This window comes from Caretta caretta, chromosome 16 (assembly GCF_965140235.1).
Source record: "Caretta caretta isolate rCarCar2 chromosome 16, rCarCar1.hap1, whole genome shotgun sequence".
Taxonomy (NCBI): Eukaryota; Metazoa; Chordata; order Testudines; family Cheloniidae; genus Caretta; species Caretta caretta.
This window is the reverse complement of record NC_134221.1, coordinates 551055-578892: the sequence shown is the minus strand read 5'-3', so window position 1 is coordinate 578892 and position 27838 is coordinate 551055. Positions and strand designations below refer to the sequence as shown.

The following is a 27838-nucleotide window of genomic DNA, read 5'->3' as shown; positions in this document are numbered from 1 at the left end:
TCTTGCTTGCCCTTGTATCTTCCTTGTTAGATGACCAGAAACCGTTGCTAGTTCAAGCTCTCCGTCAATGACAAACAATGGCCCCGCGCCTGCTCAGACCAGCGGTTCTAGGGCGAGAGCATTTTAGAGCTCCCCAGTCTATGTTTCGCCCTCTGGCTGCACTTTGGGCACCCTGGCTTAGATTACACATTCCTTGAATCTCCCAAACATAGAGGGGAGGAGAGCAGGGATCCTGCATCTGTGGAGGGAAATACAGTCAGAGAATGAAAGTAACCTCTTTCTGCCTGGTGACTTTGCCTCTGCAGATGCCAGCGGTGCTAGACCGGAGGAAGAGGACTGGAGGGCAGGGGAGTGGGAATGCTGTGTATGCTGGGTGGGGTACTAGTGATCTCTCAGGGATGGGGGGATGTAGATCACATGTGCTATTTATCACCTTAACCGGTCATTTCCTCGATTTTGTGTGCTTGTTACTTATGTACAAAGCCCACTGACACTCAACCCTTTGCTAACAAAGTTTTTGTGTGGAAATTCCCTTTGTGTAAATTCAGACACAAAACTCTTCTCTACTAAGTGCTATGTTTTGGGAGCGCATGAATACAGGTGATTGACATGACAGGAGAAGTCACGCAAACAGAAGATGACTCTTAAATATTTGAGTGCTGGGGTTGTTTCTCAAACATGTTGACATACCTCTTGCTTCTTGATCTCCTGTGAAATCCCCCTGCCCCGAACCAGGCGCTAGGTCGGTTCAGTTTTCTGCTAGGCTGGTAGAAAGGGCCAGGAAGCAGTAGGATTGGCAGATCTGCTGTAGGCTATTGAAATACTCCCCTTTTTGGTTTAGTTGTGACAATGTTTTTGGTGTGGTGTTGTGGGGGGTGGGAAGAGCTAGACTCTGTGCTGTAAGCCTAGTTCCTGGCAACAAGAGAAATGAAGGTCTATAAATATAGAAAGCTCTCAGGAAACCTGTCTCTGACACTATGTATAGAATCAAGATAATGAGAGGGGTGGGCAGCGGCAAAGGGGTAAGTCAGGTATTGTAACAAGCAGAAGTGGCTGCCTGGAAATAGCTTGCACTAGCCAAACTTTAAGGCAGGCCCACCAGAACTCAGCAGCCAAACAATTCTCCTGGATTTGCCAGGCCTGTATCTCTGCCTTGGCCACAGTGGGCCAGCGTCCCTACAGAGCAGCACAGGCTTAGGAGAACCCACGAGAACACTCTGTTAAAGGGAGCATTGTGAAGCAGGGAAGGGACTGGAGAGTGTGGGTGCTTAGGTAATCGCTGTGTTCATCTGGAACCCTGTCCTCTTTCCCCTTAGATGCACAGGCCAATAGTCAGTGTCCTTCCCTCCCATCCCATGTCTTTGCAGCAGAGTTAAGATGTTCCAGCACTGTGTGTAGTCCTCTTAGGGTATGTCTACACTGCAAAAAACCCCACGGCAGCAAGTCTCAGTGCCTGGGTCCACTGACTCAGGCTGACGCTGCAGGGCTAAAGCTAGCAGTGTAGATGTTCCCGCTCGGGCTGGAGCCTGGACTCTGAGACCCTCCCCCTTTGCAGAGATGCACTCACAGACTCAATGTCTCAGAAAGTGTGACTGAGGAAGGAGGTTCTGTGCCTGCTGAACTGCCCAGCACGTTGTAGTGCTTAGCAATAGCTGATCTGGTAAGCCTCAGGCTGGGGCTGTCAGGATAGGCCCTGATGACCTAGCGAGCTGTGGCCAGCTCAGGGCATATAACAAAGCATTAGCCATACCAGAGTGTGTGTACAGTTTGTGCAGTTTAATAAACAGGCTGGAACCAAGAGGTCCCGTAAGCCCAAAGACTAGGTCTCTCTATGAACTAGGTAGCTGGCAGGGCTGATTTCACTCAAATGACCAAGAACAGCAGTTCAGCTATTTGGGGGCATCTGTGCCTGCTCCTGGCTTCCTTCCCATCTGTTCCCCATGTGGCCTCGCTGTCACATTAGGCTCCTCGCCCCCATTGTGGCTGTTGGCAAGTCTTGTCATTTGTGGCTGTCCACAGTCTCTATGCCCCAGCCTCTCCCCTGCTCTTACCCATACGGTGACATTCTCACTGCCCCACCCCCTCATCCCATCTGGCTCCTCTCCAGTCTGGACACTGCTGCCAAAATCCCTCTCTCCTAGCTGCTCAGCCCTAGGCACTTCCACTCTTGGAATTCCTCAGTTGGCTTCCACTTCCCTCCCGTGCCCTGTTCTCCTCCTCCCCTCCCAGGCCCTGACCAGCTCCACCCCTTCCTCCAGCTCCCCTCTTCTTCCCTCCTGCCTTCTGAATTCTCTTTGTGGGTTTTACTCCCACTTTCACTTTTGTTCCTTCCATGCAGCCACTTAAGCCTGAAGTCCCTTCCCTCTGCTTAGGGGTCAAGCCCTGCCCCTCTGTGAAGCCCCTTGCACTCAGTCCACTGAGTCCTTAACCTGGTACATTTGGGTTCTGGGTTGTAGCTAACTAGTCAGCCTCTTAGGCCATTAACCATCCTCCCAATATCTTTTGTAAGGGGCTGGCTGGTCACATGGTGTTGGCTTCCAGCTGGCTGTGTCCCACTGTTACCTTCCCAGGGAAGCAACTGCTGTAGTGACCCCAGGGATGTTATGTGGCACAGTTGTCGAGCGATCTTGACTATGAGGGAGGAGTCTACAATGGCCTCTGTGTTAAAATGTGCTGAGCCTGCACCAAGTTTTGAGATCCCCTCATGTATGGTACATAATGTAGGGACAAAGTGATTTTTATGCACAGACTAGTGTAATCTCAAGTCAATGTACTGAAAATACCAAGCTAGCTGGCAGCTGAGGGATTTGCAATTCAGAGGAGTGAATTCTCTGAAGGATCAGTTTGGGGGGTGGACTAATTTGGGGGGTGGACCTTTTCTCCCCAGGTAATGGGGGGCGGACCTTTTCTCCCTAGGTAATAAGCTGAAGGAGCTGCCTGCTACCCTGGGTGACCTGCGCAGCTTGCGCACCCTTGATGTCAGTGAGAACCTGCTGCGGGAATTGCCCCAGGCGCTGGCTCACATCCGCACACTGGAGGTACGCAGCCCCTGCGCACATGTGGCAGTGTTAGGCCCCCGCAACCCAGGCAACTGCAAGGGGCCCCGAGGCAGTGAGGTGACTCTGTTACTTGTCCCTGGTGACAAACACAGTTGCAGCCGAGCTGGAACACTCCCTACCTGTGCGGATGATGCCATTTTTCTCAACAGAATGGCATCCTCTAAGCGCAGGAAATGTGAGATCACGGTGGCTGCGGGTGATGCCTGCTAGTGCAGAAACATTCTGCCATTCAGTTATAGTGGGGTGCAGTGAAAGTACGGCAGTTCAATCTCCAGGGTGAAACCCTCCTTTTCTGCTGCTTTGACCCCCTGGCTTTGAGCCAGCGGGACTCTGTCTGGGTTGTTAGATTGTGAATGAAAGCTGGAGCTCTGTGTGCTTTTTGTTTTGGAGACTCTGACGCTGGATGCTTCGTCCATGACATACCCGCCATATGATGTTTGCAATGCTGGCACAGAGTCTATCCAGCAGTTCCTGTGCAAAGGTAAGCAAGGGGAGCAGCCTGTGGATGGGGGTGAAAGGTCAAGGGTCTGCTGCACAGCGTACCTGGGGCTAAATGCCAGTCAGGTCCTGCCCTGAGTTCTAGGAATGTGTCTGTGAAGGTGTGATGTTCCAAAGGGGTTTGGTACTTCATGGGCTGTACCTGGTACCTCTGGGAGCTCTTGATTGGCATTTTGCTCATGTGGCAGATACGTTAGACAGCATGTAAGCCGTAGCTGGCAGACATCCAGAGTATGAGCTACGGGATGGGTATTGACTTCTTACTGGCTTCTTGAAATTGCTGACCAATTTCTGAAAGGGGCAAGATTGGTCTTGTGGTTAAAGCATAGGAGTGGGAGTGTGATGGCGAACGTGGACCCCACACTGACCAGGAAAGGGTTAATGAGCTGCTGTGAGCTCAGTCAGCCCTGCTCCACTCCACCTGCAATAGGCATCAGTCTTGGAGGGAAGGTTACCAGGGGAACAGCACAGCTCAGTGAGGGATGACTGGGACGGAGAACAGGCTTCCAGCTCTCATTCTGAGAGGTGTCTGGCTGGGGCTGCAGACGGCTTGAGAGACAGCTGGCTGCTAGAGCCTTCCTGGGGGAAGGTGCGCCCAATTCAGGACTGTTCTGATTTGCTACTGATGACTTACCTGCAGTTGCAGAAGCAGGTGACTGCAGGTATTGCCTTGCCTGAAGGGGGCGACAGCCCGATAAAACCTTTTTGCTTTTTTACACCTGCCCGAGGACTCTGTAGTGGTCTATCCTGAGCCCAGGAGAAATCAAGGTGCAGGGAGTCTGGAGAGCTATTCTAGGCTGCATTACTGACTCTGCGTGACTGTGGACAAGCCACAGTCTCTACGTCTTCTGTTTCTCATCCATAAAATTGGGACAATGTGACTTCTCTTCCCCACGAGAGGATGTCAGGCTTATTTCACAAAGGGCTTGGAGGCCCTGGGAGAAGAACAAGGGACTGTATTAAAACACAAACCCTTAAGCCTGCTCGATGAGAATAGGGCCAGGGTGGAAGCGCTGCTTGTGTGTGTAAGCTATATAGCCAATATGGGGGGTGCCAGATGGAAGTGCCGAGTCAGACTTTCAGCTGAACTCCCCGCGATAAGAGCGATCAGGGTGAGAGTCAGAACTGTAACGTTACTGTAATTCTGACTGGGGGCAATCTCCCCCTCGGCTGATCCCCATGCAGTCCAGTCAAAGTGGGTCTGGTGACGCAGAGTAGCCTTGTTTGTCCCTAAGGTGAAGGGGACACTAATGCTCCTCCCATCCCAGTGTTTGAGACCATTCATCACAGCCACCATCTTCCTAGGTGAGAACAAAGTCACATCACTCCCTTCAGAGCCTGCCATTGCCAGCTCCTAGCTGGCTTCAGGGATCAACGAGCTCCTTCAGGCACTTTAAGAGGGTGGGGAGTGAGAGACTGGTTGGAAGCAGAGTCTCCCTAGGCCAGCCCTGACCCATGTGTTGTTGTAACTGGGTGGCTCTGTGTGCTTTGCCTAGAGTCTGGAATCAAATACTGCCCTCCCTCCCAGTATCTGCTTCCGGTCCTGGAAAGTGATGGAGGAGAAACATCAGTGGATGGTGTCAACAGGCGTGTGCATAAATACATGGAGGAAGAGAGCGAGTGGCAGGTGAGGATCTCAGCCACATACAGAGCGGAATACCAGCACTTTGCACTTCTGCAACACCTTCCATCTGCAGATTTCCATGCCCTTAGTTCACTAACCGTCAGGATCTCTCACCACGGGAGATATGGAAGCATCATCCTTACATCCATTGGCTAAACAGAGTCACTCGGGTCATGGAGTGAGTCGATGGCGGAGCCCTGATGCCCTGGCACACAGCTCAATTACCATGGCCCTGTTGCTCAAGGTGTACAAAGCGCTCTGGAAGCCAGTTGCAAAAAGCACATGTTCATGTTAGTATTTTCCTGCACTAATTTCATTTTAGGTCAGCATCTTGAAAGCAAGGAGGCAGGATAGCTAGAGGGACGCACAGAGTGTAATGCGGTGTGTGCCTGGCATTGCAATATTAGGGAATTCTGAGTTTTCTCCAAGGGGCATCAATTAAGGTGCCATATAGGCGACTTTCCTGTTCGAAGGTCAGGCTTTAGAATGAGAAGTCCTTCAGCTCCACCCAGGAAGTGTGGAGTCAGCCCTTGTAGGTCTCAGTTTGATACTGCTTAGCTACTGATGCCATGTGGCAAGTGTGCTGGGAGAATCTGTTGAGAATCCTTCTCCCATAAGCCATACTGTGTTTTATTTGAACTCTTTCCTCACTTGGGTTATTGTGTGCAAACCAGCATGCCCCACTGCTTGCTTCTCATTTGGGGGGCAACATGCCTAATTAGGCCCAGTTTACCACCACGTAAATGCAGAATTACTGCTTGTGGTCAACAGATTTACATGAGAGCAGAACCTGGCCCATCAGCTTCTGTGTCTCACATTTCAAACCCTTCCATGGTAGCTAATTGGCATTGGCTTTAGATGGGCCATGGTACTGTAAACTGAGGACCCATATTTCTAGATATAGTATGGGGCATGCAAGGTCAGCCCTGTACAGGGCTGTGTGTAGAAGAGCTTTTTCATTGGACCAGCTTTAGCTATTTGGGTAGGGCTAGATACCTTTTCAGTTACAGGTTCCCTCTGGGAGCTTAGCTGGGAAATCTACTGCTTGAAAGTAGGTAACTGTAAAACCCTCATATTCATTTATTTTTTCATAATAAATGAAGAGATTTGTGTGTATTCGGTTTTCCTTCAACGGCACTACAATCCCGACATTGCAGCCTTGTCCTAGGGCATGAGAACCCGAAAGTGACAAGCTGGCTGCTAAGCTGCAAGTTGTACAAAGGTAACAATAATGCTAAGCTTCTCTATGGTATATCTGCATTCTTAGGTTGCCAGGCTCTTTACAAAGGGGGGTGAGCCTCGTTATCCCTGGTTTATAGATGAGGAGCTCTGCATGTTCACAGCCCTTGCCCACCTCTTCTGTGGAGTTGGGCTCTTCTGTGACTCGGGGTCTGAATTTCCTTCTTTGCACGAAGTGTAGCTCCTTTCACAGACATGGAGTTACTCCTGATTTACACCAGTGTGAGAAGAGAATCTGGCCCCGGGGACTGGTGGGGGGAACTGAGGCACCTCCTACAGACTTGGCCCTGAATCTTCAGTGGCCCCAGAGCATACTCCTTTCCACCAGGTTCTGAATCTCAGTGGCACCTGGCTGGGACAGGTGCTTCTCCCAAGTGTGCCTGGGCAGGGGCAGCGTGCTCTCAGAACAGCAACTGTGTGTTGAACCACTTCCTCTTTAATCTTACTGTCCCTTTAACAGATTGTCAGGCTATGTCTGCACTACAGCAGCACAATTATGGTGCCGTAGCTATGCTGCTTCCTCCGACAGTGACAGAAAGGTTTTCTGTCTCTGTGGGTAATCCACACCTCTGAGCGGCAGTAGCTAGGTGGACAGAAGCATTTTGCCATCAACCTAGCTGCATCTACCCCAGGGGTTAGGTCGGTGTAGCTACAGAGCTCACAAGTGTGAAACACTGTAGCTATGTCAACCTAACTTAAGTGTAGACCAGGCCTTAGGCCATGTTGACAGTAGAGAGCTTACAGTGGCGCCGCTGTAAAATCTCCAGGGTAGCCGCTCTATAATTAAGCCACCTCCAACAAGTGGTGGTAGCTGTGTTGGTGGGAGAAGCTCTCCTGCCGACATAGGGCTGTCCATACCGGTGCTTACGTCGGTGTAACTTATGTCACTCGTGTGGAGAGTATTCACATCCCTGAGTGACCTAAGTTATACCGATGTAAGTGGTAGTGTAGACATAGCTCAGTTGAGGAAGAGGGAATGGAGTGGTCTAACATTACCTACAGAATGTGGTTCCCCTGATTAAATACCTCTCTCCTAACTATTTCATTTACTTTTCAGAACAAATTCTTGGATTATGAGAAGAGGAAGGTAAGGAAGAGTTCCTGCAGCGGCCTTTTCTGGGAGTTCTGAGTGTGCTCGCTTTTCTTTCTGTGTAGTTGAGCAAACTAGCACTGAATGCCTTGAAACCTGGAGCTCTGCAACCCCTCGCTCTCTGAGTGAGAGAAGCATCTGAACACACACTCCACATCTGGCTCTGAAGGCAGGAATTGCCTGACACGCATTAGTTGTTTTCCTTTCAAATCAGTTTGTTTTGGCAGCCGTGGCATATTTTTGCGTGAGAAGTCCCAGTTCAGGTTAAGCTTGTGTCCATCTCCATGTGGAAGAAGCAGGGCTGCTTCTAGTGCTTATGCTGTCTGGAGCCCTCCAGACACTTTCTTCACTTCTTTTCTACTCTCTAAGCTTCAGGAGTTTTAGTGCCTAGCTAGATCCAGACACAGTGTGTAAACGTATCCACACACAGCTGTGCCAGAGCACCCGCGTCCTGACCTGTAGCCCCCTGCTACTGCAGTCCTGGGCCCCATTCTGCTGAGGTACCTCAGTACTGCCCCACAGCAGCTGCTGTTCCTGACCCCCTTCCTCCTACCATATAGCTCTACCAATGCACCTGCAAGCCAGACCTGCATCCATAGTGAGAGCCCTTGTTGCTGCACCACTCCTTTGCACATGCGGCTAAAATGTCCGTGATCTTTTCTGCAGCCAGAGTGCTGATTTGCTGTCAGTTGTCACCCCAGGACTGACATTACTGCGCCTCTGGCTTCCACCTCTCATTGAGCCTCTGGCTCTGGGATTCTTTCCCCTGATGCGTTGACTGGCTGCATTTTTTCCTCTGAAATCTCACTTTATTTCTTGCCCCTTTCTCTAACCTCTGCCTGTCCTCGCTGTTAGGCCAAGTCCATGAATGTTCTGCATCAGCACTGCCGACCTCTGTTAGTCACTCACTCTGTGTGTCACCCAGTTCCCTCTCCCTCAGCTCAGACTTTCTGACTGGCTGACTCTATTGCTGACGGCCTTCTCAGCTGTCATTCTGGAGCTCCTAGGGATTTCACTGGCCAGGCTAACAGTACTTGCTGCAGCTCTCTCTTCCCTACAGCGTGTTGTGGGACTGGGGGAGAGGGTGAGCTCACAGAGTGTGAACTGACTTTCTGACCATGCTGAAATGTTAGTAGCATGGCAGCTGGAACACCAGTTTCCTCTTGATGGTGTTTGGATTTCTGTATAGGAATCACCGGATTTTTCTAGTTAAGCACTCTAGCTCCCTGCCTGGTTTAGCCAGGACGTACAATTGGGATCTCATTTCCCTGATACTGTTTTTATCAGCCTGGGTCTTGGTTTGAACAGGGGAATAGCCTGCAGGCTGCCGATCCCAAACCTCACTCTGCTTCTCGCTCCTCTGCCAGGAAGAGAAGATGCTGGAGAAGCTGGAGTTCGAGCGTCGCCTGGACATGGGGCAGAGGGAGCATGCTCAGCTTCTTCAGCAGAGCAGCAATCAGAAGGAGGAGATTCTGCAGACTGTGAAAAAGGTACATCAGCTGGGGACTGAGGCTCTGGCACCCAGCCTGTGGCTGAAGTTTGCATTTGATCAGGGCTGTCCATCTGTCCAGCTCTGGACAGATTTGACCATTTCCCACCTGCTCCCTTTCAGAACAGGCATTTCATGTATCGACGTGTGGGCCCCACCCATGCAGAGGGGCCCCCCAGAGGTAGCACTGACAGGGTTCTCTCAGCTCTCTGTTATTTTTATTCCCAGTTTCTCCTCTCCTTTTGACTTTCCAGAGGACCTTTCAGGGATTGCAGGGACAGTCCTGCACTGACCCCTCACACTGGCCTAGGGGTGGCCTAGCATGTCTCTGTCTCTCTAGTGTCTCTGGCTTTCATGTGGTTCTGTCAGTGTCGGTGTAAGCTCTGGATAGGCTCCCTATCCACCCTCTTGGAACCTTTCAGCTCCTTGTAATAAAACATCATCCTCAGCAATTCTCATGGGCTGTGGGCACAGCCCAGCAGAGTTGTCACTTCTCTCTTCTGCTAGTTTCCCTTTTCCCCTTGCCACAGGAGCAGGTGAGGCTGGAGAAAGGTCTGACGAAGCATCAGCGCAACCTGGAAGGAGAGCACCTGAAGCTGCTGGAGCAGCTGAAGCAAATGGAGCAGGGCATTGCCAGCCGAATCCAGAAGCTGCTGAAGGAGAATCAGAGGTTGGCCTCCTCCCTGGACGCCTTGCAGTCAGCTCTGCCCCTCTGCGCGTTTATTTCTCTGTGTCCCATTTTGTGCTGACCTGCTGCTCGTGACCTGTCCATTTCTCTGAGGTTTTTCCATAGTCAAACTCCCCAAGCAGCGCAGAAATGACTGAGCAGTGAGGGTGAATCCCTGTGGCAGGGCAGGGACGAGGCTGGAGAACAACCCCAAGGGAAACCCTCCGTGCTGCGAATCCTTGTTTGCAGGCACATTCTATCCCACAGCCTTTCTGGTACAGACTATGGGTAAAACTAGTCAACATGCCTAACGCCTTGTCCATACATCCAAGATGTCCTACTTTGTACAGGTATAAGCCCCTAGTGTGGAGAAAGATCTTCTACACTTTCCACAGTATGCATCCGATGAAGTGAGCTGTAGCTCACGTAAGCTTATGCTCAAATAAATTGGTTAGTCTCCAAGGTGCCACAAGTACTCCTTTTCTTTTTGCGAATACAGACTAACACGGCTGTTACTCTGAAACAGTTACACAGTGTCTCTGGGCCTTGTACCCAGAGAGCTGGCCTTGGGCTTAAGACACCGGACAGGGACCTGAGCTTTGGTTCATTTCACAGCCCTGCTAGTCTCTGCTTCTTCTCTGGCTTTAGCAAAGTTTTTGGAGGTCTGACTGAATGACTACAATAGTCCTGTCGCCCAAGTCTGAACTCTGTGAAATCCATTAGGTGCGAATCAGCCACAGGCCGCTGTTATCACTGGGGCTGGCCACTGGAGGGCGGCATGATCACATATGTTTAGCCCATGGGGGACAAACCTAAACTTTCAACCCAGAATTCCTGGTTCAGATAACTCTGAACAGAAGAGTTTGGGCCACGGTGGAAGCTGCTGCATTCTGGGTGTCCCAGCTCCCACTGCCTGGCCTGAGTCTGCTCGGCACAGTGCTGCAGATGGATTGGTGCTGAGCTGAGCCCAGACGCTGCGGGGAGGGAAATGTCGCAGAGGCGCTGTACCCCAGGAACTGTGTGTCCTCTTGCCTTGCAGGAGAGGGAAACGCCAGCTAGTGTGTGTGGTGTATGGAGTTATATGATGAGGCTGCCAACAGCAAGGAAGGCTGCCAAGCTCTTCCATGCTCCAAGGGGTAAATCCTCTGACTAGCGCCTAGCCCAAGCCCTGGGAAAATAGGTACAAGGAAGGACTCCTGCTCCACTTCCACTCCCCCAGTCATGGGATTAGCCTCCCAGTGGCTCCCCCGGAGGGGCGAGGATGGGAAGATCTACCAGAGGCAGTGTCCCCCACCCCTTGCCTTTTCCATGCCTGTGCCCTGAGGAGTGGCGGGGGAGCTCACATAGCTCCTGCCCCCACATAGCAGAACTGCACCCTGGCTGCAGCTGACAGCTCCACCAGCACAGAGGCAGGGACAGTGGCCAAGCCAGTGGGCTGGTGGTAGCGGCATGTGGCTTGCTCAGGGACGACTCCACTCCCTGGGGAGAAGGGTGCCCTACTCTGCAGTAAAAACCTTCTGCTTTATTTTTCTAGGCAGAAACAAAGTTCAGAACTTTTGAAATCCCTGGAGAACGAGAGGTAAGTGCCCTGCCTAGGCTCCTCTGGGCAAGGGTGAGTGGCTGGGGTGGAGGAATGGACTCATTCACCTCTAGATTCACATCTGAATCCAGCTCAGGTCAGCAGGGATGGAAAGTTGTTTGCATCTGGCAGCCATTAGGTGGCCTGTGTACAATGAGTTTGCTGGGCCTCGGCCTGGTTCCTGATGAAGCAGGAATCCACACCACAAGAACCAGATCCACAGTTGGCAATAATTGGCAGGCTCAGCAGAAAGTTCAGGGTCTAACCAGGCTGTGAACGTTGCTGAGGATAACCAGAATACCTACGGTTGTTACAGCTAACAGTATGGGAAGGGCGAGGAAACAGTGTCTCACTCTTTGGGATCAGGATGAGACGTAATGTGAGGGCAGATTATCCCTTGTCTGCCTGCTGCAAGATTCCTTACATCTCCCTCTGAAGCATGTGCTTTGGGTGCTGTCAGAGACCTGACACCAAGCTAGATGGCCCCAGTCTGATACAGTCTGATTCCAATGGGAAAATTGACCTCTCCTCTCCTCCACAAAGTCCATGCAATCTCCTGAAGCCCTAAAATGTGGGTCAGAGGCGTCTCCCTTCAGAGGACTCGTGGCGAACGGGGGAAGTCCCGGATGACTGGAAAAAGGCTAATGTAGTGCCCATCTTTAAAAAAGGGAAGAAGGAGGATCCTGGGAACTACAGGCCAGTGAGCCTCACTTCAGTCCCCGGAAAAATGGAGCAGGTCCTCAAAGAATCAATCCTGAAGCACTTACATGAGAGGAAAGTGATCAGGAACAGTCAGCACGGATTCACCAAGGGAAAGTCATGCCTGACTAATCTAATCGCCTTCTATGATGAGATTACTGGTTCTGTGGATGAAGGGAAAGCAGTGGATGTATTGTATCTTGACTTTAGCAAAGCTTTTGACACGGTCTCCCACAGTATTCTTGTCAGCAAGTTAAAGAAGTATGGGCTGGATGAATGCACTATAAGGTGGGTAGAAAGTTGGCTAGATTGTCAGGCTCAACGGGTAGTGATCAATGGCTCCATGTCTAGTTGGCAGCCGGTGTCAAGTGGAGTGCCCCAGGGGTCGGTCCTGGGGCCATTTTTGTTCAATAACAAAAACAAGATTTTGTTCAATATCTTCATAAATGATCTGGAGGATGGTGTAGATTGCACTCTCGGCAAATTTGCGGATGATACTAAACTGGGAGGAGTGGTAGATATGCTGGAGGGCAGGGATAGGATACAGAAGGACCTAGACGAATTGGAGGATTGGGCCAAAAGAAATCTGATGAGGTTCAATAAGGATAAATGCAGGGTCCTGCACTTAGGACGGAAGAACCCAATGCACAGCTACAGACTAGGGACCGAATGGCTAGGCAGCAGTTCTGCGGAAAAGGACCTAGGGGTGACAGTGGACGAGAAGCTGGATATGAGTCAGCAGTGTGCCCTTGTTGCCAAGAAGGCCAATGGCATTTTGGGATGTATAAGTAGGAGCATAGCGAGCAGATTGAGGGACGTGATCGTCCCCCTCTATTCGACATTGGTGAGGCCTCATCTGGAGTACTGTGTCCAGTTTTGGGCCCCACACTACAAGAAGGATGTGGATAAATTGGAAAACGTCCAGCGAAGGGCAACAAAAATGATTAGGGGTCTGGAACACATGAGTTATGAGGAGAGGCTGAGGGAACTGGGATTGTTTAGTCTGCGGAAGAGAAGAAAGAGGGGGGATTTGATAGCTGCTTTCAACTACCTGAGAGGTAGTTCCAGAGAGGATGGTTCTAGACTATTCTCAGTGGTGGAAGAGGACAGGACAAGGAGTAATGATCTCAAGTTGCAGTGGGGGAGGTTTAGGTTGGGTATTAATAAAAACTTTTTGACTAGGAGGGTGGTGAAACACTGGAATGCGTTGCCTAGGGAGGTGGTGGAATCTCCTTCCTTAGAAGTTTTTACGGTCAGGCTTGACAAAGCCCTGGCTGGGATGATTTAATTGGGGATGGGTCCTGCTTTTGAGCAGGGGGTTGGACTAGATGACCTCCTGAGGTCCCTTCCAACCCTGATATTCTATGATTCTATGACCCAGGTACATCTGCTGGCTCTTGTAGGGCAGAGGGTTTCCGGGAAGGTGCCACGCTGTTGGGTTGAGCACTTTGGGGCCATCGATCACCACCATCCTTGTTTATGCAGTGCCATTGATGTGCGTAGCAAGGCAGAGATATAGAGTCCTTGGCAATCTAGAGGCTGGGGGTGTGTATATGGGGGGACCCCAGAGAACAGGAAGCAAAAGGAGGGGCTCACGATTTAGGGAGAGGAATAGAGGTTTCATAGAAGTATTTTGTTTCACTTATTTCTTACTCCCTTGGGTTTTCCCAAGGGCAGACAGCCCGCTGGCAATGCCCTCTGGTTCGGCCCTGCTCTGAGCAACGTACGCACCCTCCCCAATGGACAGGCAGCGTCCTGCCTGCGGCTGAAGATTCCTGAGCCTCTCCAGGCCTCCTCCTGGCATCTGTCGCTCACACGGATGAGTGACCAGATGGAATCACTCAGCCATTCAAGTCTAGGGTGCAGCTTTGAGGAGGGTGGAGAGGGCGTGGCTGGCTGGCAAGGGTGAAATGTGGCTCTGCTTCTTTCCTAGAATAAGGATGGACCAACTGATGGCAATAACGCAGGAGGAGACGGAGCAGCTACACAGAAGGGAAGTGGCCTGTAAGTCCAAGGGAAGGGGGCTGTGGTAGTCATCTGGGGAGTGGAGGGGGGCTGAGAGGTCCATATCCTCTGGGGAGTGGAGGGGGGCTGTGAGGGCCATATCCTCTGGGGAATCGGGTTGGGGCTGTGAGGGCCATATTCTCTGGGGGATGGAGGGGGCTGAGAGGGCTGTATCATTGGGGGGAGGGCTGTGAGGGCCGTATTCTCTGCGGAATCGGGAGAGAGAAGGCAGGGAGGGCCATATCCTCCTGGCTACACATGACTCTTACTGCTATAGCTTGCCTGAAACAGTGGTGTGAGCAGGCGTGTAGCTAGCACTTGGTCCCTGGATGGCAGCTGATCCATTATCTTCCTGCACTGCACCACTAATCCCAAGGGAGACACATCCCTCTGGTCACTGCCATAGCCAGAGCAGTGAGAGATCTGGCAAGGGATCAATCCCCAGCACACACACAGCACTTCGTACTTTCAAACCAGCTATAACTGGCAACCAGCCGGGAGAACGAGGCAGCACTCAGACCTGCCTGCCTGCCGCGGGTAAATGCTGTGCCCTGTGGGGGCGGGACATGGGGGTGCTGGCTGGATCCCGCTGAGCCACCTTTGCTGTATGGGGGGGGAAGAAACTGACTTTGAGGTGTGGAAAGCAGCCTAGTGTGTGCGCTCGTCACACAGAGACACACGTCTCACGTATGCTGTTGGCATTTGCTGCTGGGATTAAAATGTGCGTATGCAGGAGCAAGCGCGTGCACTGCTGTGACAGAGACATCTGTGCCGAAGCTCTCTCAGAGTCAGTCTCCTGCTTCAGCCCCTATTTGTGGATATTTCAACCCTCGAAGCAGTGACTTAAACCTGCCTTAGTGGGATGGCAAAGTTTTCACCCATCTCTCTATTTCTCTTCAGCAGCTGCGTGGAGGCCCCAGGCTGCAGTGGGGAGATCAGACCTGCAGCCCAGTGAGACCACTAGTTAGTGACTCTGATCCTACAAGCAGCCGCTGGGGAGCTGAAACTGGGGTGGTGCCCTGCAGAGGCTGAGAGCATGTTGTCTGTGCAGAGCAGACTCCGCAGGGCACGCTCCTGGCAGGCCTCTCATCGAGCCCTGATTAGTGGTTGCCCATTGGGAGGGTGCAGCTGGCTAGCTTTCCTGTCTGAACAGCTTTACATGGAAACAGGGATGGAATGAAAATTGGTGGGGGGGACCCCAATATTAGCAAGTTCTTGTAGCTGAGTGGGGAGCAGGAATGATGCTGGACACAGAGTTAACCTGCTTCTAGCACTAACGGCTCCTCTTTGTGTCTCCCAGCTGCCATGCAACAAATGCTGGCTGAGAGCTACAAGAACAAGCTCATCCACATGACCTCTGAATCTCGCCGGCAAGACCTTGTCAACCAGGCCTGCTCCAGGTATCTTGAGAGAGCAGTGTGACTGGTAGCAATGTTGTTATAGAACCCCTTTCACACCAAAGGGCCCCAGCACAATTCTGATCACACACATAGGGATCTCTGCAGCCATTTCTGGAGTAGAGCACGACAGCTATTTAACAGCAAACAGCACTAAAGATTGAAGAACAAAAGGGCCACCAAGATAGAGCTCTTATGTTTAAACACAAGTAATACGAGTGTTACGAATGCTCTGGATTAGTAAGAACTGAAAGAACAGAGTAAACATGATTTATTTTATTTCTTACATTTCACTTGGTTTGGAGGGTGAAATGAAACCAGTCATTTCATTTTTGAGTCGTCACTTTCACTGCCATGCAGTCGCACACTGCTCTTTGGGGTCCTCCACGCTACCTGGAATCCATGGGGCGCTTTGGGGAGAGGAAAAGAATCAGAATGTTGGTTCTTGTCCCTTGAAAGCAGCCAGAATAGTTTTCTCATTGATCTTCAATCAATTACACTTACAGCACAGTTTTGCTTTGAAAGTGACAGTACAAATGGCCCACTGGGACATCTTTGTACTTGAGATCTGAGACCATTTCCTCTGCAATCACTGAGGCAATGCACTTCATGGGACTATTTATACAAAGTCCTCTCTTGGAGCAGAGGCCACGCTTTACATCCAGGGAATATGATCCCCACACTGTGATGTTTTATGAGCTGTCGGGCATGGACACTGAGTCACTCACAGCATGTGCACCAGTAAGTTGTGCATCTGTTTTTGTTTCATTTATCGGCCAGGGTTGGTTGGTGGGAAGGAGTTTACACACCTGCCAAGAGCAGGTTAATGTCACAGTGTGAGAGCTCTGGCTGTTCATGCTCAGTAATAAACTCTCATGTTTTAGGAAGTCCCCATTCCTGGATTTCTCTGGGTTCATTTCCATGGCCAGCTTGTCCTCTTATTTGCATTGCAGTCTGAGACCCTGTAATAATCCCCTGGTGATGTATCTCTTGCAGCCTGGCAGAGATGGATCAGAAGTTCCAACAAATCCTGGCTTGGCAACAGCTAGATCAGAGCAAGGCCACTAGTCAGATCCTGCGGGAGGTAGGCTTGTGATCAGGGAAGCTAAGTGCATGTTGTAATGGGGGTGGGGAACAGAGCTGGCATGACAAGCACATTGGCTATTCTAAAGCCTTGTTAAAACTAGTTAGTTGGGTGCAGAAATTTCTGGTGATCTGGATAATTGGCTGCAGTGGCTAAAGGGAAGCTATGTAATTACTTGTTTCAGAGTAGCAGCCGTGTTAGTCTGTATTCGCAAAAAGAAAAGGAGTACTTGTGGCACCTTAGAGACTAACCAATTTATTTGAGCATAAGCTTTCGTGAGCTACAGCTCACTTCATCGGAAAATGTTTGGCCTTAATTTCTTTGTGCCTCAGTTTACCATCTGTAAAATGGGGCAATTGTGTTTTACTTCTTGGGATTGTGAGAAGGCACCCAGATTCTGCAAGGGTGAGCACCAGGGAAGTGTTTGTAAATCAGATCATTTCAGCGTAGTGAGGGTTGCCTGTGTGTTTGCATCCCCATGATTGGGCATCGTTCCTGGGCTAAGCAGAATGTAATGTTTCGTAGAGTGAAATGCAGAAAGCGGCCTTTGAAGCCCTTCAGGTGAAGAAGGATCTCTTGCACCGGCAGATCAGGAACCAGGTGAGTTGGCGCTGGCAGAACAGAAGCAACAAAAGATTCAGCTTGTTCATCTGAGTGGTGAGACCACTGCAAGGAAAGTTGTTGTGCTGCGTATGCAGCGCAGGGTCTGAGGAAAACCAAGCACCCTTCTGTTTCTGTAGGGCTGTGTAACACAAAGTGTCAGATTTGATTTAACAATACTTCTCTCCACCATGGAGGAGTGGCAGTGAGGCCTAATAGATCCAAGGGAAATGCTGGAATCCCCATTACTTGAGTCATCTGAAACTTGACTGGCCAAAGCATGTGAGAATGGGTTATAGAGAGCAATCCTGCACTGGCTTCTAGGGATGAGCCAGAGAGAGCCAGGCCTCTGCCATGTGACAGGCTGCATAGTGAGCGGGGCTGCTGTCTCCATAAGAATCCATTGCATCTCCATCCAGACCATTAGACTTGTACATTGCGGCATGAGCTCATTATTATTTGTTTCTGTTGCCAACCTGCTGTTTGATCTCCATTTTGTTAAAGATGAAGCATGTTACTGGGGGTGGGTAGTGGAGACAGTTCTGGGGAGCACGGCACCGGGATGCCCCTCTGGTTAAATGACAGAGAGGACCTGGCCAGTTTCTCAGCGGAGTGCTCCAGACTTTCCCCCATCTGACCCTAGGAAAGGAGCTTGTGTAGGAGGTGGGGAGAAGTTGAATGGCTTTGCTTTGTTATAATGAGCTAAACAGGGCCAGTCTTTGCAACTTGTGGGAAGCCCACAGGCTGCTTGCACATATATATGGACCTCGTCAGTGATCAGATCACACAAATGTGCTTTTTGCTTGAACTTGTACCTTCCGTGCAAGGTTCCGTTGCTGGAGTTCACCAGCAACAAGAACCTTGCGGATGGTCAGTTTGCTTATCTTTGGTCTACAGTCCTAGGGTGTCTTGGGGACATGTCTGGCCTTCAGGTCTCAACTGCTGGGCACCTCTCTATTAAACGCTTCGCTCCTGGGCCTCCACTTCCCCTGCATTCCATTGGCATGCTGTGCACCTAATGGAGTGTTAGGATGCCTCCGGAGCAGTCAGCTGCATGCCAAGGGTGTTCTTCCTGAATGGTCATGGGACGTATAGCAGCAGATAAAATAATGGTTCAAGTACAAGCCTGGGCTACGGGCTATCTGGGATCTGTTCTTGGCTTTGCTACTTATTTGTTGTGGGATTGTGGACAAGTCACTTTGCCTTTCTGTGCCTCAGTTTCCCCATCAGTAGTATCTGTTATTTGTATTGTAGTAGCACCTAGAAGCCAAGTGTTGTGTGCACTGTACAAACACCTACGGAGCTTACAATCTAAGGAGCTGCATTAACACAGAGTTAATGTGTCCTTACTTTCCAGGCTGGCTGGGAGGCTTGAATGAACCAACTGACTGCAAAGCACTTCCAGGCCATAGGCTAGAAGGTGCTTAGAGACAGGCACATAAAATGCCTTCTGTTGTTGGGGGGCAGAACACAGCTAGTTAGCATCAGGCAAGAGACTAAGCACGAGCAGCTGACAGCGCAGTCATGCAGGCAGTGCAAGTTAGCTTGTGGGTTGTTTACTTGGCCCTGGAGAATTGACAGAATGAAGAGAGACAACAGGCTTTCCAAACCACAGCCCAGCCCCCTGTCTCCCCGAGGGCAGCTGTGCAGTTTTGCCAGCGCTAAAGCAGCTAAATAAAAGTCATTTCAAATGTCAGTAAAAAACTGTTTCATCTTCTGTTTAGATTAAGTTAATAGAAACAGAGTTATTGCAGCTGACACAGCTGGAGTTAAAGAGGCAAGAACTGGACACAGAGACACTGCAGGTATGTAGGGCTCTGGGGCTGCCCCTCTTCTACCCTCTACCTTCACTCTGGGGGTCTCAAAAGCTCTGCTCACTTCCTGTGCTCTTTGCAGTTTCTAGGCAGTTTCATGCTTAGTCAGAAGGGGATGTTCCCCAAATTCCCCCTCTCCTGCTGCTTTCTGCAAACATTGCTGCTGCTCCTGAAGATCTTGAGTAATTTTCAGTTTGAAAACTTGGCACAAGCAGGCTCATTGGGCAGGGAAGGAGCTTCTCCTAGCACACATCTGCCAAGCATCTCATGTTTTCTTGCATTGTTTTGTTTTAATTTTAATTTGTTTAAGTATCTGCCAAAAATGACCCACACCTCCCTCGTCCTCCTTTCTAAGCCATGTCTCCAAGGCCATGACAGCATCCCCTCTGCCCAGCCAGCCTTCTATCTCAAGGGGAGTTTTCGTCCAGCTGTAGAGGGAGCTCAAGTTGGGTTAAAGCAGCTTAGCTTTAGTTTTTTTTCATATGCCTTTGCAGGAATTGTCTTCCTATGTGAATTATCCCATAGGATTTGCCAGTTCAGGTCCCTGGTCCAGTAAGTCTGGTATCTGTAGCCAGTAGCTGATGTGTCAAAGGAATATAGTTTGCTTAGTACACTCAGCAGCCATGTAATACTGTAAGTGGTGGGGTGGTGTTGGGAGTTCCTTCCTGACCCCGGAACTGATCAGTTGACACCCTGAAGCATGAGATTCAATTGCCACCTAGTCAGCAAGTGTGACTGTAAATGCTTTTAGTCATAAAACACTCCAGTAACTGACCTCTGGTGGCAGGGAACCCTCCATGCTCATTATACCTGGGGGAAGCAAGCCAGTCGCAATTCCCTCTCTTCCGGAAGGCTCCCAAATAGCTCAGAGTAGATTGTTAAGAGCTGGGCATGTCCCTGTGCACCCTGATACACAGCCCAAGGATCATGGCGCAGCAAGTCGCAAAGCAGCGGCTACAAGGGTAAAGAGTGGGAAGTCCTGTGGTCAAGTGAATGAGACGGGGCTGGAGTGTAGGCAAACTATGGCAGTACCAGGGATGGTGTTAAAGTGTCAGAGACTGTGTCTTGACCCTAATCTGTCAGCTACTCTTAGCACCGACCGCTTAGAAACTAGAACTGAGCCGCATTCCCCCGGTAACCCATTAGCCAGCGTGGTTATAAACAAGCCCATAGCACAGTAGTCTCATGCATTGTCTTGAACCCTTAATACAGGATCAATGCCCAAAATGGGGTGCAGCAGGAACGCACCTGAAGCCCAACTGTTGCACTAGATGTGCATCAAGTGGAGCAGACTGCAGCTGCCACCTTCTTTAGTACCAAAGTGCCGCCTGCAGAGATGCCAGGTCCCATCATACAGTGACTGGCCTGAGCACCCTTCCAGCTGCTGCGAGCTACAGCCTGTGCAGGCCACAACCAGCCAGGGTAGTTGGAGAGAAACACTGGAGAGCTCTGTGGTTGCACTCCAGCCACACGTGCTCCAAGGGGCTAAACCCCCTGAATCGGTACTGCGTGTGAATGTTCTCCCCTGGTAGCAGCTTGAACTTGGGCCTCCGTGAAGTGGGTGCACTGGGCATACCTAGGGGCTGTGGGGAACCTAAGAGAAGGCCTGAATAACTGGCCAAGGAGAGCTGGCCATGTGGGGAGAGGAGCACCAGGCTGGATTCGCCATGTGAGAACTAAGCGGCTGCTTCTGAGCCGTGCATCAATGGCTAAAGCCTCCAGAAATATTACTTACCCTGTCCTGAGAAAATGGGGAGAGAGTCAAGCCACTTAGAGTGGGACAGCCTGGAGGGATGGGAGCAGATTGCTCACAGAGGTATGTTTCCAGCAGAGCTTTCCAGGTGGCTTTCTCCAGGGTAGTTGTCTTATGACCTTCAGGGAAGCTGATCTGTTCTGTGCTCCAAACCAGCCCTTTCTTGCTCACAGAATCCTGGATCTGTGTCTCTGTGGAAATGAAAGAAATCAACAATTACAAACAAACGTGAACACAACAGTTCTGTGTTGAGGGAAATGTCTTCTCCAAATGAGATCAGCACAAGACAGAGGGGTTGTGTGGCTGGTGTCCCATGCCTAGTATCTCCCTTTGGGACAGAGAGGAAGTCAGCGGGTATTTCACAGTCTCCTGCTGCACCACTCAAAGTTAGGAGGCTCTTGTCATTAAATCCTCTGCTGAGACATAACCCCCTCAAGAGTTACGCAAAAGCAGAGATCAGAACCCACTGTTCCTGTCACAGGAAATTTCCGCCAGCAATGTGTCTGAGCCCTGTCAAGGCTATGCTCGATGAGAGCTTCTCTCTGCTGCCCGGGCCTCTTTTGGAGGGTTGACTCCAAATAACGTTGCTGGCACCTTGGTCCCAGCCATCTAAAATGTCCAGCTCCAGTGTTCTGTTGGTTTCACCATACTCTACGTTCCTCCACACTAACAAAGAGCTATGTGGATAAACCTCTGCAGCTGCATCCCTCTCGTGGCCAGCGAGAGGCGCTGTGATTTGGAATGTCCAAGCGGTATTCCAGCTGTTCCGCTGTCATCACTGTCCTTGATGACAATGGTTTACAATGATGACTGCACCTCCACAGCATCCTCCCCTTCCCCACAGCCACAAGCTCAGGGCAGCATACAACAGAATGAAGATCAAATCCAAGCCCCATGACATACAGCTCCATCAAACCAAACAAGCACCCTGCCATGGGGCCTGATTCTATCTGATACTCATGAGATCTCAAGGAGTCCACCCATCTCCAAGGCCATGGAGATGCTGTTGCCTAGGCCCATCCCCACCCACCTGGGTACCTGCAGGCTTGCAGAGCTCAGCCTCTGTGGCCTTGTTGCAGATAAGGAAGGGGAATACAGATGTTCCTATTCTATAGATCGAGGCAGAGTCTCCAGCTGGAGTGTGCGGGTGGGTTATGGGCGGAGGGCTGCCTCAGTGAGTCTGGTCACTCTGCACAGCGTGTGGCGGGACTGGGGTAATGGACAAGTTCAGGGCGTTACGTTGAGAACAGGGGAACTGCCATTACTGGGTCTAATGCACATGGCAGCGACCCCTGGGCCCCAGCAGAAATCTCCCTGAGAGCAGGATTGGGCATCTGCTCAACTTTGCTGAGGTTCAGTTGGACACGGCTCAAAAACTTGGGTTGAGTATTTGAGCAAAATAAATGCTCTGCCCACTGGAGGCTGTAGGGTGTGACTGAGGGACAACACTCTGCAGCTGCACCCCTGCCATAGCCTCCATGTGGTCTGGAGACAGGGCTGCCTCTGCTTCTGTTGCAGGAGATGATCACAGAGCAACGCCAAGCCCTGAGCTACATGCTGCAACAGCTGCTCAAGGAGAAGAAGCAAAGGGAAGAGGAACTGCAACAAATCCTGGTATGTGGTGGGACTTGTTAATGACTCTGCGTAGATCAGGAGCAGCAGGCAGTGCCATGTGGGGGGTGACCATGGGTGCTCTTGGCCATGGGGAGAAAAGGGGACTGAGATGAGGGATGTGATATTCTGTGCTCGTAGGGCCCGTTAGTGTCAATGGGAGCCTTGCCAGTGACTTTGGAGGGCTTTGGATCAGGATCGTAGTGTCCTTGGACCAGTGTGGGTACTGTTTGGCAGAGGTCAGCATGCATCCTCCATCCTTGCCAGAGCAATGGCAACCATTGCAATGGTTGTTTCAAGGGGAGAGGTAGGGAAGGAGGGGAGCAAGACGCAGAGACCCTATGCAGTATGCATGGTCTGCCGATGTGCTTCATCTTCTTGAGCCATAGTCACTGGCAGCCCCTTAGCAGTTTGGTCCTGGGGGTGAGCAAGAGGAGGGATGTGGGAATCAAAGCAGAGTCAGCCCCAGGAGGCCGTTAAGGTCTGACTGTGCCCAGCCCTGGCTCTCCATGGCAATGTGAGCTACCATCGGTGTATCTGAGCTTGCTCCATGCTGACGGTGCTGTTGGCTTCCCCTTTGAGTCTGTAATTCAAACTCCCCTAAAGCCCGAATTCTAATTCACCTTTTTCTTGCAGCTCGAGATGGAGGCAAAAAGTGAAACGAAGCAGGAGAACTACTGGCTGATCCAGTATCAGCGCCTGCTGAACCAGAAACCTCTCTCACTGAAACTCCAGGTCACTGGGGGGTATTGCTGGGATTGCAGTAGTGCTGGGGCCATGGTACTAGGCGCTGCCCCAAATCTAAGCCGGTAACGAGCACTTTCCATTGCCCTGCCCATGTGCTCAGCTGGAGCTAGGGCTGGAGAGCAGTTCCATTAGCAATGTCACCACAGAGGCTGAAACGCTGCCAGATCTGCTCCCCTCTGATCCCCTTGTGCGGTGCATTGCTAGACCTCCCTGCGCTGCGCAGGGTTATGGCTGCTCAGCATCTCCACAGAAATCCCAGTCCAGCTGTCAGGAGGAGATGCTCTTCCCTTTGAGCCTGCAGTGAGCCAGTAGCTCAGCATGGCATTGGAGGGTGCTGGGCTGCCAGAGGTATGGGCCTCACCCTGAATTTTTAGCTCCTGGTGATGATTACACTGATAGCCATTTTAAGAATAGGACTTTTGGTCTTAGCCAAACTCCAACTCAGGCAGCTGCATTCAGCTTCCCCAAATCCCCCTGCAATTTCAGTTGAATGCGGGAGTCTTTTCACTTCCTGTCCATAACTTTTGCCCTGTGTCATGCACTGTTACGTAACTGCTGGAGTGGTGCAGAGGTGGCTGATTTCAGCAATAGCTGAATGATCCCTGTTGGCTTGCATATCGACTGGTGTTTGTAAAGAACTTTGGGAGGGCAGGTACCTGCCAGAATGGGAACTGTCAAACCGTTGGTTTTATTCTTCCAGAAATGGAACATTTGGGTTGTGGCAGGTAAACTAGAAAGGTGCAAACGCTGCTCAGATGCATTGGGTGCTTCCAGGGATGCAGCATCTCTTGGGGAGCAGCCATACCTGTGAGGAAGGCTTCTAACCAGCTACTGCCTAGAGCAGGGGTTCAGCCTAGAGAGCCGGTTTGGGAGCAGTGCCTGTTCCTCTGACATGGCTTTGGAACGGGGTCTGATCCTGACCCGGGGCTGAACCCTGCACACTTCCTGGCTGGGGGATGGCTGGGACTTGCCTTGTCTTTTGCAGGAGGAGGGCTTGGAGAGGCAGCTGATAAACCTGCTAATTGAGCTGTCAGCTGAACAGTACGTACCAATCTTTGCCCATCATCGGCTGTCACTGGAAATGCTCAGCACCATGACCCTCAGCGACCTGGCAAAGGTACGATGGCAAATGCCACTCCCTGCCTCTGCCCTGCACTCCAGGAGCTGATCCTGCCATGGCCCTGGGTCTGAGCAGCCTGGGGAAGCCCTGTTGGGTTTTGTGTGTACTGCTGTGGGGGCGGGGGAGTGGGGACAGGGGACTGGATGGAGTGCCTCATGCAGCCCCATGAGCCAGATCCAGTTGGGTGCTTTTAAAGAGCCTGTTCCCCGACACAGGGAGCCTTACCAAATGGCTGCTGCTGCTCAGAAGCCACTCCCTGCAATGTCTCCTGGGAAGGAATCTGTACAGCTGGCTTGGTACCTTCATCCTCTCCTGAGTGCTCTCCAGGCCTTTTGCTGTCCCATGCCAAGAAATGCTTTGGTTCTGGCTCCAGGGCCTAGTGGAGACACAGGATGGCATCACCTGCTTCCCAAGGCATTGCGGCATGAAGCCAATGAGCTTTGCCCAGGCCTTGTATCCTGTTCTCAGCCCTGGCCTCTCAGAGCTAACTGGCTTCTCCTTGTGCTGCAGATTGGAATAACAGAAACTGGCCTGCAGCGTGCGATCCTCAGGCGAGCCCAGGAGATCCTGGCTGTGGCTAAAACAATCCCAGGTACCACCAACTTATTCCTCTGCCTCATTGCTGGATGTCGGTGTTCTATAAGAGTCCTGGTCCCCTTCAGCCCAGAGCAGCCTCCTAGCCCTCTGGGCTGAAGGTCTGCAGCTCTGTGCAGGCACTGGACAGCCCAAGAGGGGAGGGGGAGATGTGCAGGGCTGAGTGGGAGCCAGAGAAGAGGCAGGCCAGGGAGGAGCTGCAGAGCCGGTTGTTCAGAGAAGGGAGTGCTGCAACCTCCCACCAGTCAGATGGCAGGGCTCTGTGCTGTGCTGCTTGGCGTGGGGGCTGGTGTTAAGAGGAGGCTAGTGCTGACACTCATGCTTTCTCCTGCTGACTGCAGAGCTGCTGACGAGCACTGAGACCAAGGGCCCTGCAGCCCCAGAGCCAAGCACCCCCCCTGAAGAAATCCTCCCTTCTGCACCCCAGCTGGAGCTGGACGAGAGGAAGTCTGAGTGCGTGGTCTGCATGGAGCAGGAGGTGAGATCCTGGAGCCGGGGAAGGGACTGTTGACTGGAATGCCACAGCTGGGCAGCAGTGTACAGCAGGGAGCTCCCAGAGGCTGACCTACTGGCTGGGATCAGCCTCCTAGCCTGGGGCAGGGCCCTCTCATCTCTCCCTTTATGGAGTCTGACACGACACCCACCTCCCACCTCAACAGCTGGCTGCTGTAGGGAGCTACTTCTGATCCTCGGCACTTGCCAGGAGCCCAGTGTGTCCTCATCACGTCTGTGAGCACAGCCCTGGGCTGCCAAGCAGAATGCTGAGAAGAGCAGTGAGTGGAGATGCTGGCCCTGCTCGCCTTGGCTTCCATCCAAGCGGTGCTCACAAGCAGGAGACGGGGAGTAGGATCAGTCGCCTGGTGGGTGGGGGAGAGATTTGAGTTTTCACCTGGGTTTATCCCTGAAAATGGGGCAGAGCAAGATTCAGGGTCAGGCAGGGGTTGCCAACAGCTCTGATCCCCGCAGACTGGCTCTGTCCAACCCCAGCTCTCCAGAGTGGCGATGCCTGAGCTCTCTGCTTTGGAAGCCCTGCTTTGCTCAGTGTATTCAGGAACATAGGAGAGTGAAAGCTGGGCCCGACACTGGATCTACTTCAATAGGAACGTGCAGTGCTTAGAGGAAGGGACCAAAGATCAGGACACCTGGATTCTAGTCCCAGCTCTGCCACGGACTCAATGGGTGAGCTTGGGCAATTCACAGCCCCGCTCTGTGCCTCAGTTTCCCCTCTGTAAAAGGGGAATGATACTGCTCTTCTACCTGGAGGGTGCTGCGAGGCCTAGCAGGTGACTGTGTGTGCCAGTCTTTCTGCTGTGCGGTGGACTGGGCGGGAGCAGTATAACCCCATCTCTGCTCTGCCTCCTTCCTGCAGGCCCAGATGATCTTCCTGAACTGTGGCCACGTGTGCTGCTGCCGGACGTGCTGCGAGGCCCTGCGCACCTGCCCCCTCTGCCGCACAGACATCGTGCAGCGCATCCGCATCTTCCGCAGCAGCTAGCCCGGGAGCAGCTGCTGAGCGCTTGGGGCTGCAGGCTCACTGCCCAAGGCTCCTCAGAGGTCTGGGTCGGTGTCAAATCTGCTCATCCCCATGCCACAGTGTATCAACCGCCCCTCCCACTGTGATGTGTACACTTTGCACTGGCTCAGAGCCTGGGAGGCTGCTTTGGGGGGGACTGGAATGTGCAGTCCCCTCATGTCCTGGGGGGGTAACTCTGGGGTTGAATGTTCTCGTACGATCCTGTAGGCATGTCTAGCAACACCCCTCTTCCCCCCACAGTAACCCCTGCAATCGCCCCCTGTGCTATGCAGATGGAAGCGGACTCTGCTGAGGGACTCATGGGTTGTCTCAAGTCCCCCTGAGTGTCAGTGGATTTCTGCCTCCCTTGCCTTTGCATGGCCCTCTCTGTCTGTGTGCTCCCAAGTTGCCTGGGGGGGCTGAAGCCCATCCCCCGCCTGTCTAATATATTTATTTGCCTTCATCAACGTGATCTCACTACACTGTTTCCTCTGAGCCAGAGGAGACTGGCTCAGTCAGTAGCTTCCTTTTGTGCTCTGAGTAGCTCCCTTTCAGCATGGACCTGGGCACCTGGGAGACCAGAGCTACTCCATGGGGTGCTGTTGCTGGGAAAGGACAAGCATTTGGCAGCAAGCGTGTGATTCTCTGGGAACCCTGCCAGGCCCTCACACCCAGACTGCTCCAAGCCCTCACCGGCCTGCACCATGCACCAGAGAGATCTGACCCTTAGCAGCTGACCATGCTGGGAGAACCATGATTACTCCCCCCCCCACACACACACACACACTCTTTAACCCAGCTCCCGTTGCAGGGGGAGGGCCCATGGGTCTGCTGGCAAGGAGCTCTTTGTCAGGTTGGATCTGCTAGCTAGACATAGAGGGGGCTGGTTCTGGATGTCAGTGGCTGCTCCAGTCTTGGCATCTTGGACTGCAGGCTGATAGCGTAAGTCATGCGTGGTCCGGGAAGGCCCACTCCTGTCACCGGGTTTGGGGAGGGACAAACCAAGTGGCATCCATCAGTGATGTGACCGGAGAACTCGCAGCTGACCCTGCAGGATGGGGCTCACAGGCGGTCTGCTGGGGCCATTTGTCCAGCCCTGCGGGGTCTTGGCTGACAATAGCTGTGCGTCTCTTGAGCTAAGGCTCTGATTTCCTCAGGGCACTACTGCTGCCCCAAGCCAGCGGCGCAGAAGAGCAGGGCCCTCTTGCCAAAGCTACGGGCTGGAGCTAGCCATGCGGGGGGGTGGGGGGGAGAGAGTGATGTTCTTCATGTAGCTGTTGGCTGCTTTGCATTGGGCGCAGGGCATTTGGTTAATTGCTTTTCCATTTTAATTAATAAGTAACTGTTTCAGTAAGTCCCCACTCTCTAGACCTTGACCTACAAGCTTAACCAGCCTGACTTGTCCCCCGAGTGCAGCTAGTTTGTGCTGGTGGCTATTTACTCACGTTTCTCTCGAGAAGTGAGAGGGCAGTTGAAGGGTGACTCAGTGTTGTGCACTGGCCTTTTACCTCCAGGGGCCGAGGTTCAAAGCCTGCCCTGGGTCGCCAGTGGCAATGGGACTTCTGGGATCTCACTGGCTAGCCTCATCTGTCTGCATCAGCGAGGCCCAGCTCCTCAGAGCCGGTGGTGTTGGCTCACCTCCCTCCCAGAGACCAGT

The 27838-nt window shown here is 52.0% G+C and overlaps 1 protein-coding gene across 6 annotated transcripts in view; it reads left to right on the top strand.

Annotated features, from left to right (window-relative positions):
- Positions 1-26644, top strand: part of LRSAM1 (leucine rich repeat and sterile alpha motif containing 1) — a 57245-nt gene extending 30601 nt beyond the window's left edge. For 4 of the 6 annotated variants that reach the window (XM_048823438.2, XM_075120427.1, XM_048823437.2 and 1 more), the window contains exons 8-25: positions 2917-3038; positions 3450-3540; positions 5054-5184; positions 7478-7507; positions 8878-9000; positions 9530-9669; positions 11201-11245; positions 13878-13948; positions 15249-15348; positions 16342-16429; positions 16955-17029; positions 18754-18834; positions 22115-22210; positions 22844-22942; positions 23940-24071; positions 24585-24666; positions 25010-25146; positions 26038-26644. In XM_048823438.2, coding sequence (XP_048679395.1) covers positions 2917-3038; positions 3450-3540; positions 5054-5184; positions 7478-7507; positions 8878-9000; positions 9530-9669; positions 11201-11245; positions 13878-13948; positions 15249-15348; positions 16342-16429; positions 16955-17029; positions 18754-18834; positions 22115-22210; positions 22844-22942; positions 23940-24071; positions 24585-24666; positions 25010-25146; positions 26038-26163 — 1769 coding nt within the window. In that variant the 3' untranslated portion in view covers positions 26164-26644. The remainder of the gene's footprint in view (positions 1-2916; positions 3039-3449; positions 3541-5053; positions 5185-7477; positions 7508-8877; positions 9001-9529; positions 9670-11200; positions 11246-13877; positions 13949-15248; positions 15349-16341; positions 16430-16954; positions 17030-18753; positions 18835-22114; positions 22211-22843; positions 22943-23939; positions 24072-24584; positions 24667-25009; positions 25147-26037) is intronic. The other 2 variants (XM_075120425.1, XM_075120428.1) reach the window with 1 other exon arrangement.
- The last annotated feature ends 1194 nt before the right edge of the window (positions 26645-27838 follow it).